This window comes from Buteo buteo, chromosome 5 (assembly GCF_964188355.1).
Source record: "Buteo buteo chromosome 5, bButBut1.hap1.1, whole genome shotgun sequence".
In the NCBI taxonomy this organism is placed as follows: Eukaryota; Metazoa; Chordata; class Aves; order Accipitriformes; family Accipitridae; genus Buteo; species Buteo buteo.
In genome coordinates, this window is record NC_134175.1 from 43,615,154 (window position 1) to 43,628,495 (window position 13,342).

Below are 13,342 nucleotides of genomic sequence, written 5' to 3' on the forward strand. Positions count from 1 at the left end.
CAGCAATAAGAGTAACATAGAGCAGCCATAATAAAAGCTGAGGATGCTCAACACTTCTTTAAGGATATGTCACTTCCCATTATTTTTATTTTGGTACAGTTTCACTTCATACAGTTTAAGGGTGTTCTGAGCAAATTATGTAAGAGAGCAGGTACACGTATTAATAGTTGAATTACATTAGTGCGTTTAAGTCTCCAGATATAAATGTTTAAAATTATTACAGCAAAATTACATTAAATCCTATTACATAGGTATTTTTTAGCACTGGGCTAAAATACTCAAAGACCAGTCAGCCACACATACATTAGACCCAGATGTGGTGTTGATGTTCCTGTGAATACACATACATAGGGGTTTGAGTGAAACTGTGAAATCCTTAACTGCATTGTCATTTGTGCTGTTCCATACTCAAGTGGGGAATATTTCACAGTTACTTCCACTTTCCCATTGCCTGGAATGATTCCTGTGATTAGAGGAGAAAAACAATAGAAGTCCATCTAGAGTGAGCCCATATAAGTACGCAGAAATTGATTCTGGACTACTTTTTTTTTTTTAACAGTATTAATGTTTGAATGGATGGCAGTAGGCCTGCAAAATATTTCAGGTCTCAAAGTGTCTTTCAAGAACTATCCACTGCCAGATAATGGGAGATATTTTGCAATAGCAGAGAGATTTGACAGTAAGACTATAATATTTCCTACTGTTGTGAAAATGATTGCCTGTTTATATGTAGAAATTTTTCACTTGCCTCTGACAGTCTTAAGTCTCGGGCACTTCCTGCTTTCATGAGCAAAGCATTATAAACATATTCCTCTGTGCTCTTCCAAGTTGGGGAAATCATCTGGATTTGATGCATTACCTGTCTCTACTTGGTCTTATTTCCTTATTACCTATTACATTATTTTCTCAACCACTTTAACCACCCTTCATTCATATCCCTAAACATTCAGTGCAATCCCAGGATACAGGCCCTGATGCTCCTCAGCATTTCTGCAACAAGGCATTTATTCAGCTCATCAGAAATACTAATTTCTAATCTCTGTAAAGTGACCATTGGCTGGTTTTCTGCATCCTGTAGTTTTAAACACCAGTTAGTTTCATTGGTTTGGGTTTTTTTTGTGTGTGTGTCTGTAAATTGTTATAGTATTTCATCATTACTGATCTCAGAGCACAATGGCTTGAGTCTTAGTGCTTTTCAGATGGCCTTCAGCACCTCAGAGTTTCTAGGTATGAAAGTTTTCGACTTAACTTGTACTGGGTTGACATTTTTTCTGGGATATTTTTGTTTCCCTTTCTTCCAAGAACTAAGCCAACTTAGAAAGCACGAATTAGTTCCAGCCACTTTGTCTATGACTATGCAAAAACCCAAAAACTTCCTGATCAATTTTACAACTTCTCTCTAGTTTTACTCAATCGTAATATTGTTCCTTTCCTTCCTTGATATATCAAAACTTCTTTAAGCACAAAGTAAGAAGAGTATTATCCTGAAAGAACGACCCAAAACAAGGCAGCAGCATAGTTCATCTTTGTGAACCACACATCTGATAGAATCCAACTACTACCTCTGAAGAATGAAAATCCATCCGACAAGCCAGGGCAAATTCGTATCATTGTGCATATAGGAACAACAGCAACTTTTACTGAAGTGCATTAATTAATCAAAGTTTACACTCCAGTGTCCCAAATGGCACTAAGTGCCAGATTTATGAAGGGTTTTTTTTATTTAGACCTTTATGTATTTTCATGGAATTGACCAGACTGCCTAAGTGAATTATGCAGCCAGGTCACATTCACTTACACATTTTTGTCAGAACACCTGGGCACTTACATGCTTCTGCTGGCACCTGGAAAATGTAACAATGATAGCAACTGACCTGCAAATAGTTATGTCTGCCTCAAGACAGCATTAGGCATGAAAATAGCTGAGCATAATGTAGCCAAAAGTCCCTGCCTCTTATAATGCCTGTACACAGAGGTCTAGACTGAATCTAATATCCACTGCAGTCCCACGAAACACCTGCAGCAGTGTGTATTGTGCCCATCACTGTAACGGCTCCTGAAGCAACAGACACAATTCTATCAAATTCTTCCAGACCACTAGAGAAAAACAGGTACAGGGATATGTTTGATAGAGCAGAGATCACCTTTTATTTCCTCTGTGCCCCCAATGAAGTAACATGATGCATACCTATTCCACAAAGGCATCTGTTCCTTTAATAGTGCAGGAGCCAGACAGTCCTTGGGGAAAGGTGTGATAAAAGAGGTGAATGCAGGGCTTCCTGCCTCTCTCCTTTCCAAAGGCCATACCAGCAAAGAGAGAAGACAAAGGCTGGATCGACTGTTTGGGACATCCCATATTTTCCCAGAGGTCTGTAGCTGGGCATTGACAAAAGAAATCTACCAGCCACAGAGGGCTATTTGCCATGAGGCTGTATATCACTACTATTTATCAGCCTGCATTTACCTGGATACACTCTGAGGCAAAGGCTTTTTCTGTACAGCACTGAATACATTGTCACAAGTAACTACACTTAATAAATACATTTAACTTTAGAATTTAAATAAGTTCAATCTACCAAATGTTGGCTGGACAGTGAAGGCTCTGTGAGGCTGAATAAAATCAATGTGGAATTCAAAATCTATTGGACAGCTGCACTGCAATGGGATAACATACTCCTTACTGAAAAGAGAGAAAGGAAGAAAGAAATTAAGAAAACTACAGTTGATCATCAATTACATAGGTTGGATAATTACATTATACACAATATGCACTGAATTTATCTGTGTTCAGAGGGATGGGTTACTTATGAATGTGAAAATAGTCATTCCTCATTGTTCCAAAACAGCAAAATATTTCAGGTCCTTCACTCAGTAAGGAAATGAGAGCTAAATCTTGATTTGAATGCTGGATATTTACATCTTGACTTACTTTTTCCTACCCATACAAAATCCGATTACAGAAAAATTTATAAAATTTACATTTTAGAAGTTATTTATGTGTACCCTCACATTCTTACAAACTGCAATATCTAGCAAGTACAAACAATCCAAACTGGAGCAACAATAAGTACAGAACCAGAAATCAGCCTTCTCCCATGGCCCTCCTTGTGGAAGACAATGAGAAAAGACCATGCAGTCTTCAAAAGCGTTGAAAACTCCAGCACATCAGAATGACTGGACTTTAACCACCGCAGAAATAATGATGCTGTGGCCTGATTTTCATAAAAGCCCTTTATGTCTCACACAGGTCGTGTGAGAGGTATTAGCTGTCTTGCTTTTGTATGCATTTATTTTCACGTATAAAACTGAAACACAAAAGCACTGGTGTAACACCATCCATCATCCTACCAATCAAGACCAATTTCCCCAGGCTTATTTCTGTTCTTTGTAAACTGTCTGACTGAAATCCTATCCTGCTGATTAGCAAAGAATGCATGTGATACACAGTGTTCCTTTGGAAAGCATATTTTGAAATGCCTAAGGAAATAAACAATAATAGCAAAGTCCTTTTTTCTCTGCCTTAATATGACCTGTTCATGAAGAAGATGTAACAGCAGACTGGGGAGGCAATTTGTTTTAAGGTGTAGTGCAGCTTGCACAGTAACCACAGTGCCTTAAAAACAAGACAATTTTGCTGCCTGTTGCCTGATGGACCTGTACGTAAGGAAAAAGCTGGGTGGTAGAATATAGGTCTTATCCTACACTTATGGAAGTAAAAGGCAGTTTTTCCATTGACCTCAGTGGGCTATGGATTTAGCCCATAGGCCCTTGGGTTCTGTACAGTACCAAGTATCTCAGAGAGCTTTCATTTTTAGGGAAGTTTTTAATAGCCTAATGATGAAAAATACTGGTAAAAATTAAGGTTTGAAACCATCAGTTTTCTCTTCAGGAACTCTTCCAAATTTCCTCAGGGGCATCTCTGAGCACCCCTGTTGTGTTGAAAAATTTTCCCACTATTTAAAATTGTATTTTGTACTTTGTCTAATCTCTTCTCCATATTCTGAGAGTATGAAAATTCTGTATGCTTCAGCACTTGTTATAAAAATGGAACAAATAAACAGAATCACATCATGCCTAGAGGCTCCCAGAAAGTCAGGAGTTATGTTCAGTCCTGTGAGAAAGTTGTAACATCACTTCTGATGGATTCACTAGCGTTTAACAGATTAAGGGGGATTAGAAAAACAAATAAACAAAAAGACACAAATGTTCATCCCACAATGCTGGGCTCATTTTTACTGCAGAATTTTGCATTATCCTCATATATGCCTTGCCTATTCATATTTCTGTGCTTCAGTAAAATTCATGAGTTACTTCCAACTCACAGGCTAAGTCAAAACCTAGCTGCTAAGACCTTCAGTTCCTAGAATTCACTCAAATCTTTACGTTAACACAAATCACCATAATTACAACTAATATAGTCAACATACTACAGACCTGGACCCTAATCAACAGGATCTCCTTTTCCCCTTCCCAGCTCCTATTAACAATTATTACCGATTACTTCATGAGAACAGTCAGTGTTACATCTATGCAACAGACAGAGTAAGATGAAGTTTATGCCATTTAGAGCTCCACATGAGAAGATCACTTTAAAAATTTTTACATAGAAAAAGCAAATCTAATGACTGATCAATCTCTGGACTGAGGTTAGCTATTTGTTATCACTTACACCTACCGTTACCGGCTCATACCTTCATTTCCAGAACGCTTCATCTTGAAAGGAAGATCCATTCACTTAGGACTTATCAATGCTAAAAAGACATAGCACTTGGGAGTGTACAGATTATGAACAGCAGCCATATTGCTTCACCATATGATGAATGAAGTGAGTCAGCACAAATTTAGACTAGCCAAAACCCCAGTTTCATCTATGTATAGGTTTAGTTTGCACAGCATTTACTTTCCTGTGAACGTGCGCTTGAAACAGTTCATATACGGAATTGTTTTACAGTCCAGATGGTAGCTGAATTCCTTGAAGCTTCCAAGACGTTAAGTTGTACAAATAGAGGAAAATGAGATTTTTCAGATTTTGTGCATGTCTCACAAAATGTGGACAAATGTCTGTCCTTAACTCACCTCTTACCAATTGATACATCAGACAGATTTATAAATGATGGAAATTCTACAACATTCACAGCAGGGTAAGCATGCACAGGAACAACTAATGTATCTTCTCCCTGCAAAAAAAGGGGGCAATTATTTATTTCTTACAATGAATAAATGTTATGGAAAGAAAAAGTTTCCAGTAGTGGCCATTAAGTGGGCATAAAACATCTTCAAGATCATCACTGTATTGCACGTCAGGATATTGGTATTCTACTTGCTTTCAGTATCCATCTGTCTTTCCATACTTTCAGGAACTATCTAGAGCTCCTCCAAGCCTGCTCAGCTAAGACATTACAGCAGTGTGGCACAAAGACTGATCTAGTGGCAAAGAATAACAGAATAAGGAAGGTATTCTACCCACAGCTCTGGGTTTACAGAGAGAAAAATTTAAAATGCTTGAAATGAAATATTCCAATCCAGACTTATTGGGAAAAAACCCATGTGGCTCTTGGAGATTAACTGTACCTTTACTTTATCATTATTATGTCCTAATAGTTGTTTCATTCCATTACAACTGTAAATATTTTTTATAATAAATCCTCACCTGACAGTGAATTCGGATGCAGTCATAGTAATACCGCCACTCATCAGGATAAAAATCAACAGTAACTGCATATGACAAGCCTGGGACAAGCCGGTGCTAGAAAATGACCCAAAATAAGATAGAAAGCATGTAAAAGCTGCTTATATGACACAAACCCAGTGCTGCATGCAAAGAGCAGTGTGAAGGCTTTGTGACACTTACTGTTTTGTTGTATTTGATCTGAAAATACTTTGTCTGGGGTGGTATTATGTGAAGGCTTATTACATTGCCAGAAATATTTATCAGCTTCTGTAGAACAAAAGAAAACCAAAACTGCAAAACATTTTTCAATATAAGAGGTCAATTGAGAATGCCAACTGTACTTTTGGTAAGACTATCCATAGCAAAGAAGCTGTATTAAACAAGGAAGTAATAATTTTTACTTTAGCAGAAATAATTCTGAATATGCTCTGAATTTAAAAGAAAATTATGTAAACCTTGCATCCTGGATTTTTGTTATTTGGAACCAAGTCACAATTCCTTACCTAGGAATAACAGTTAGTCTTGCTAAAGAAGACTCTACCATTGAATCAAATTCTGGTCTGTTTTGCTTATATGCAAAAAGAATAAAAAATGAAACAACCTATTAACTTCACTTTTACAGAGGTCTGAAACAACAGAAATTATGTAATATTCCATGGTTTTGTTCTGGATCACAAAGCAACAAACCGTTGGATGGTGACAATTCAGCCTGTAAAGCCTCCTGCATCTTGTTTACTTTCATTATATCTGGAGAACCTAGTACACCATAATCACCCAACCTCTGCCTCAAAACACTTACCACATAAATAAAAAAGGCAGACAAAGGGAAAGCAGATAGAAGAAAAGGAAATACCCAAACCATTCACAAGGAAAGGTAATCAAACCTATGCACTGAGTTTCTTTCCTTAGGTTAAATTGCTCTTGGCAGAAGGCCAAAGGTGCTTTCAAAATTTTCCCACCAGTGAACATGTTTGCAGACACAGTGATGGTCCAAGTACATTTTGAAAACAGACTCCTGTGGAGTTAAAAGCATGAATCCTTCAGTCATGATGTGCAAGTCATATCACTAACACTGCTCACAGACACAGGAAACAGAAAAGTAAAACAGAGACTGTAAAGGACAGTGATGCACACAGCATGGTACTTGTCTGTTTTGTTCCCGCAGGACCACTGATTTTAAGTGCTGCTTTTTAGAGCACTCCACAGAGCAAAAGGCCTCATGACCACAAGCAGTCTACTCAGCTTCTGTTATCCTTTTATGAGCCCCAAGAGGATCCCTGGTCTGACGCTTACCAGCGTCTGTTGGTGATGTTTTCCAACTTCATACCCTCCATAGTGTAACACAGCAGGCTCAGCCTGTATAACCTTGCTCCTCTGAAGTTCTGAATAAATCTCTACAGAGATAGATAATAAAACAGGGAGAAAAGGAGACCAGGTGAAACACACGTGATGATTGTTACTTACATTGATTAAGCATATTTATGTTGCACCCAATGTATTACAGAGAAAAAAAAGAGAGAGAGATTATTTCTCCTGTTAAGCAGTCATGGCTCTTTAAATGGAAAGTTGAGGCAGCATATACTATCCCAGCAGAGCCATGAACCTGTCGCCAATTTATCTCTTGGCATCATGGCTTCAACAAGCCACTCCAAAACTTTAGGGTCAGCCAGGATCAGAAGAGCCATTATTTCTTTCCTGACTACCTTTCCTATGATTTGGGCTCACAGAAAGACACAGTTTAGGCAACAGGATGCGAGTTTTGCCTGTGAGTTGGGGAAAAAAATAATAGCAAAGTGCCTCCTAGGATTGCTCCAAGGTTGGGAAACAGTTAGAGAGCAGAAACTTACTTGATTCCAGCAGGTGATTGGGGACAGCATGTCTTTTTTTAGGTTCCTCCACTAGGCTGCCCAGAAGGACACTGGGTATTTTCTTGAAGGATTTATTAGAGATTGTGGTTTCTGTGGAGGCTGATTGAACCATGTCCATGTTAGGACAAAAATGGAGCCTGAATGGTACTAAAATTCCTCAGCACCTGGGGGCAAAACAAAATAACATAATGATCACAATGTCTTCCCTTGCTCTGGTAACATCTGTTGCCTAAAACTGCCAAAAAACATTCAGGAGAGGGAGTTACTTTTTTTCCTACTGAAATAGGTTACTCTGTGTGTGCTAAGTACAAGGACAGAGTGATTCCAGGAAACCTTGCTCCCACCACACGCCCTAACACTTTGGGCATGTTCATCTGTTCTAGGGGTTACTGGGGACATTTGGCTTTCAGGACTGTGTAAAACATCCCTCTCTTCCTTCACATCCCCAGCACAGAGAAGAAGAGAAGGTTCTTCTGATAATTCCACTATCCAAACTGATTTTTGCAGGGATGTTCTTCCAATCTCTCCTGAGTGTTTGGGTTGTTAACTTGCAGATTCATTTTTAACTTTTAAATATTAATATGAGGGATAAGAAAATTGGCATTTGAATCTTTTGTTTGGATAGCATCATCTGGGTTATTTGTTTAGTGAAGATAACTGTAAACCCAGAAGGCCACGGGTATTATAGATCCTGTGTTAAGTAAGCACAGTTATCAGAACATAAACTTCTCTAATGACAAGTGCAAATATTACACAATAAGGACACCAGACACAATCCATCCACAAGAAATTATCTTCATAAATATGGCACATAGCCCTTGGCTCTCCCACGAACCAAAGAACTGCATGGAGAAAAAGACAACATACTTTTGGAAAAAGTACCAAGTTCAGAAGCCATGCTGGAATTTTCAGCCCTCAAGAAGGGGGTTGAAAACCCCTCATTTTTTATTTGTTCTTCATGAACAGAAAGGTGGGTACGCAGCTCAGGATGGTGCTGCATTAATATCAACGCACAGTTGAACTCACCCAATGCTAGGTAATATAGACTCCTCCTGCCAGGCTCTGGTGACAAGGCACGTTCCTGTTCCTGGCACGAAGGCTGATTAACTGCTTGGACAACAGAGTTCGGCTGTATGATCCACACTGTGGCAGCACTTTAAGATTTAACAGTTTCAAAATTGAATTGTTAGTACAGGAGCAGTACTGTGTTTGTTTTGTAGTTTTAACGCTCTTATACTGGCTTGAATGACCTTAAAGGGCCCCAACCTAAAATTAACACTGATCAATAAAAGTTTGAGGGAAGAAGCGCAGAGGGGAGCATCAAAGTGATGCCCAACATACCTGGATCAGCACTTCTGAAGACTGAAGAGGTCCACCTCCCCCATTATATTTTATGGTCTCATCACTGGTATTTGCCTGGTTTTCTAGTCTGCTTTAGATCTTTCAGGCAGAAGTTGAGAGGTGCTTCAAGCTCATAAAGTGCTGTTTTGATTTATGGCTTTGTGCAGTATTAAATAATAAATAAGCAAGAAGCTTAAAATAATGTGCTACCAGTACCCTGGCCTCAACAATATTTTCCATTCCATGGCTCCAAGTACAAATTTTCCACTTGCAACAGAAAATCTGTAAGAGGAACTGTATTATTGTGCACAACAGTAAATTTCCTCTGAGGTAGTGAGACCAACCAAACCCGGACAAAAACATGCTAAAAAAATTCTAAACATAAGGCCTACATTCTTTCCACTCATGTTGTTCAACTTTAATTTATACAGCTGCCATCCTCCTTTTCTTGGTCAGCATTCCCCATCAGGAATACAAGTTTTGAAAAGCTGTAGACAGATTTATATTAGCAAAGGATTCCTGGTGTAATCTTACCAGTAATTTAAAGTGACACTACCATCATCACTTACTACTGTAGTATTCCTCAAAGGGCTAATACAGGACGAATGTTTACGTGCCAAGGTCCTGGAATCTCTCTGATTGATGTTCTTAAACTTTCCGAGATACCTGTGTCTATCCTTAACGTGACTTTTTTGCGTGTGTGTGCAAAGCCACCGATAGGAGAACGCTGGGGCTGTGAAATCCCGGTTCCCTTGGAGGCAACGGCAAAACTCACCCCAAATCCCCTCGGGCCAGGGTATCACCCTTCTTCTGTCAGCACTCGGGCTTTCTAATCCCTTTGTGTCCGACAGAGCTCCTAACACACCTCACCACCAGAAAGGGATGCACTTTAATGCTATCACATACTGCGTGAGACTTGCAAAAGCATCGACGTGCTCCAAAAGCAACGGAAAACGCGCTTTTAAGGTCCACTCTATATAACCAGGCTAGCACAGTTTCTTAGCGGGCAGAAGAGCTTATAGCTTCACAACACGTACCCCTGCCGCTGCCGCACCCTCCCCAACCTCCGGCCCGGCCGGAGGGGAGCTGGACGTCCCGCCCCAGAGCCTCTGGGCCTCTGCGAGCGCCGCGCCGCGCCTCAAGCCGAGACAATCCGCGTCCTCCCGGTCCGGAGGGAACCCCTTCTAACCCCGCTCCTCCCCTCACGGCGGCTCCCGGCGCCCAGGCGGCCCCGGCAGCCGAACACCCCCGGCCCGGCCCGGCCCGGCCCTCGGCCCTCAGCCCTCACCTCAGCGCCGCAGTGGGCCGCGCCGGTTGCTAGGCAGCGGGGCAGCCCTGCTTGGGCCGCACCACTCGCGGCTGGCGGGGGGGGGGTGGTGGTCCTGGGGCGACCCGCCGCGCTCGAAGGCGCCGATTCGGGGCGCGCGGGGGGGGGGGGGAGATCCCGTCAGCTGCAGTTCAGCTGGCTCTGACGGCAAAAGTGCAAAAAAGAAAAAAAAAACCACTTTTTTTTTTTTTTTTTTTTTTTTTTTCCCCTAGTAAGCGACGTTTTCAGGATCCACAGTTTGGCCGCAGACAGGACAGACGTGCTTTTTTCTTTCAAAACACTCGTCTGTTAACACATAAATTGCTCTTCCTTGGTAAGGCTCAAATAAAAGGTTTTTTTCTGAGGTGAGGCGGCGCGGAGCCAGCCGGGATCGCGCAGTGTCCATCGGGGCCTGGATTGGCTTAAAACAGACTTTGAAAGTTTTATTACAGTATTTAAAAAAAAAAAATCTCTTTTTTCCACTACCTGTATATTCTCACTTTTCAGTATTAAAGAGCAGTCCCTTGAAACATAATCCTGAAAACATTTTTCAGTGTATTGCTCTTACCACCCATAAATTATTTTACTTTTACCTGCATGTGTACAGGGAGAGGGGAAAGGAAAGCAGAATTTTCTTCTTTTTTTTTTTTTTTCTTCAGGCAGGTGATCTGGACAGATTGATGAGGCTGAGAAATGCTGAATTAAACACAGCAGTGTTGCTGGCTTGAGTAGACACAACTTCTTTTGCTGGAGACACCCTGGCATCCTTTATAAGCGTTGTCGCGAACCTGTAAGCCCTCCAGACTCCCAACAGAGTCGGTGGAGGAGACAAAGAAAAAGATGAACACCAAAGAAATCTTCACTGATATCCTGCATTAGGTAATATCAAAAATATATTTGAGAGTATTGGCTGCCCCGGCTCCTTCTGCCATGGGTGTGTTATGTTTGTTTAGTGTGATTGGGACAAACTGTGTTCGGGACAAACTGTGTTCATAGCCCTGCTTTTTCATGGGTCTTAAATATAGGTTTAATATAGAAAGCCAGAAATATTTTCAAAACTTTTTTTTTTCTTACATACTTGAAGAATTAAATTTCTTCTCTTTCAGCTTTTCTAACATAGAGGTAAAATGTCACCAAAAGTAGTGCAACGCTCAGTTTGAATGAAAAAGGAAGAACTTCGGATCATAAAATTCAGCCTCCAGAACATAGTTCCCATACTTAGTAAAATGTAATTGCTGTTGATTAGGAAAGAATGATGCCTACACTGTTGATGAGGCTGGGGAGAGATGCCCAGCGGTGACTGCATTCAAGCTGGGTTTAGAGAAAGTTCGGGATCAGCTTCTACACCAGCTTCGTGTGAACTCCAGCAGCTCACTGCCCCACCATTTCACAGCACGTTTTCTCTCGGAGCTGGTCCTCACCTCACCTCTGTACGTGCCCCAGCGTGCTACATCACTCTAAAGGCGCGTAACCCCTCAGAGGGGTATCTAAAACACCTCCTGCCTGCCAAACCTCCTGTCTCAGCCTCCCTTTTCTGGGTGCATGCACCTCTTTCTCGCAGCTTCACGTGCGCAGCTATCCGCCTTCGGTGGGGCTTCGACCGTTTCAAACATCAGGGGAGAAAGCAAGCTAGTGCTTTTCCAAACTATCCATTCACCTCAGCTGAGTAAACAGACCAAGTTTATTCTCCACCTGACAAGCTGGGGAGGTGGTTGAAATTCTTTTCTCTTGCAGAATGGATCTGCTGGAGAGACTTGCAGGGGGCTGGGCTGCCCGAATCGGCTCCCCAGCACAAGGGGAGATGTCTCTGCAAAGTGCTAAGTTTTTTGCGTGGCACAGTTTGGCACTGAAAATAAACTTGCCAGCTCCAGACCTTAATCACAGTGTCCCACAGTGAACTTGTTAAGGTCTATGGGTTTGCTGGGTTTTTGTTCCTATTTCCAAGAAAAAGGCCGTGGGAACATAGTACAGCAAATAGCATGTTAACATATTTCTCCTCCCACAGAAACACAATTCACGTGTACCTCTGTCTGTTTGGACAGTGATAGTTGAGTGTAAACCAGAATCCATCTCCGCTTCCACATCAAAGGAGCTAAATATGAGGCACCTCTGGAAAAGCACTCTGTGAGGTTTCCTGAGAGGTAGCAAATCAGTGGAAAAGGTTGGTGAAAAGAGGGGATTATCACCCAATAAATCTGCATATTTCCTTGGGAAGGCTAGTATAAATAAAGATTGTGAACTAGGATTTAAATAGGTGATTCTCACCTCAATTTTATCTCTATGTTCAAAATATTAGATGAAAAATGCATGGCCTGATTGTCAAGCTGTAATAGAGGCATCACAAACAATTTAATTATCTAGCAAAGGAGGGAGAAAAATGAATTATTAGACCGAAGCACTAATGGAAATTTTAACTACTAATAAATAAATATTTAACATCAAAGTTGGTTAGTGTTTGATAAGTAAACAATCCTACAATCAGAGTAATACGAAGCAAAGTAATTTCTTTTATTTACTCCTAAAGTTACAATTAAATGTCTTTCAAGATTGCATGAACAAATTCTGATGTTTCATTTTTGGTTTAGATTACAGACTTGAAAGAAATTCCAGCTGTGACCAATTTTAAATGGATATACTGAGTAGGAATAAAGGTAGACGCACACAGCCACGTGCAATGCTATACTGTTTAATTAAACAAACACCTCATTTCAGGATATGTGAATTCTCTGTAATAATTCTGTGTAGTCTGCTGCTGCTCTTAGGTTTCCCAACCTGTGCTGTTTGTTCCACTGCAATGACAACTGCTGCCCTGCTAGTCAAGCAATGCTTTGCACAGGTGAGAATTTTCCAGGTTTTATTTTGCGTTCAGCTTCTTTCAAATGCTCAGCCTATGCATGAATATAATGGGAGGGTCACAAAATATTGGGTTCTTCATTCACACCATTGGTGTTTAAATCCAAGATCGTCACTGCGAAACTCCATTGCCTATTTCAGAAAATGCCCCACATTCAGAAGTACGTTCAGGAGCAAAGCTCCCTCGATTACACAAACGCAAGCAAGAGCGGTGGCTTTTGGGGAAGCTGTTACAATATGAATGGAATAATAAAATATTCCTTCAGCCAAAGCAAGAGAGAGAATGACTTGGCGCCCCACTGA

General features: G+C 40.8%; 1 protein-coding gene across 1 annotated transcript in view; it reads right to left on the minus strand.

Moving 5' to 3' along the window:
- CFAP221 (cilia and flagella associated protein 221) overlaps positions 1-10,055 on the minus strand; it is a 38,260-nt gene extending 28,205 nt beyond the window's left edge. Inside the window, exons 1-9 of the mRNA XM_075028847.1 lie at positions 9,918-10,055; positions 8,566-8,693; positions 7,519-7,703; positions 6,965-7,065; positions 5,852-5,938; positions 5,651-5,746; positions 5,077-5,177; positions 2,577-2,680; positions 304-463 (exon numbers count right to left, since the gene is read on the minus strand). Of these exons, the coding sequence (XP_074884948.1) occupies positions 304-463; positions 2,577-2,680; positions 5,077-5,177; positions 5,651-5,746; positions 5,852-5,938; positions 6,965-7,065; positions 7,519-7,657 (788 nt within the window). The 5' untranslated portion in view covers positions 7,658-7,703; positions 8,566-8,693; positions 9,918-10,055. The remainder of the gene's footprint in view (positions 1-303; positions 464-2,576; positions 2,681-5,076; positions 5,178-5,650; positions 5,747-5,851; positions 5,939-6,964; positions 7,066-7,518; positions 7,704-8,565; positions 8,694-9,917) is intronic.
- Between the last annotated feature and the right edge of the window lie 3,287 nt (positions 10,056-13,342).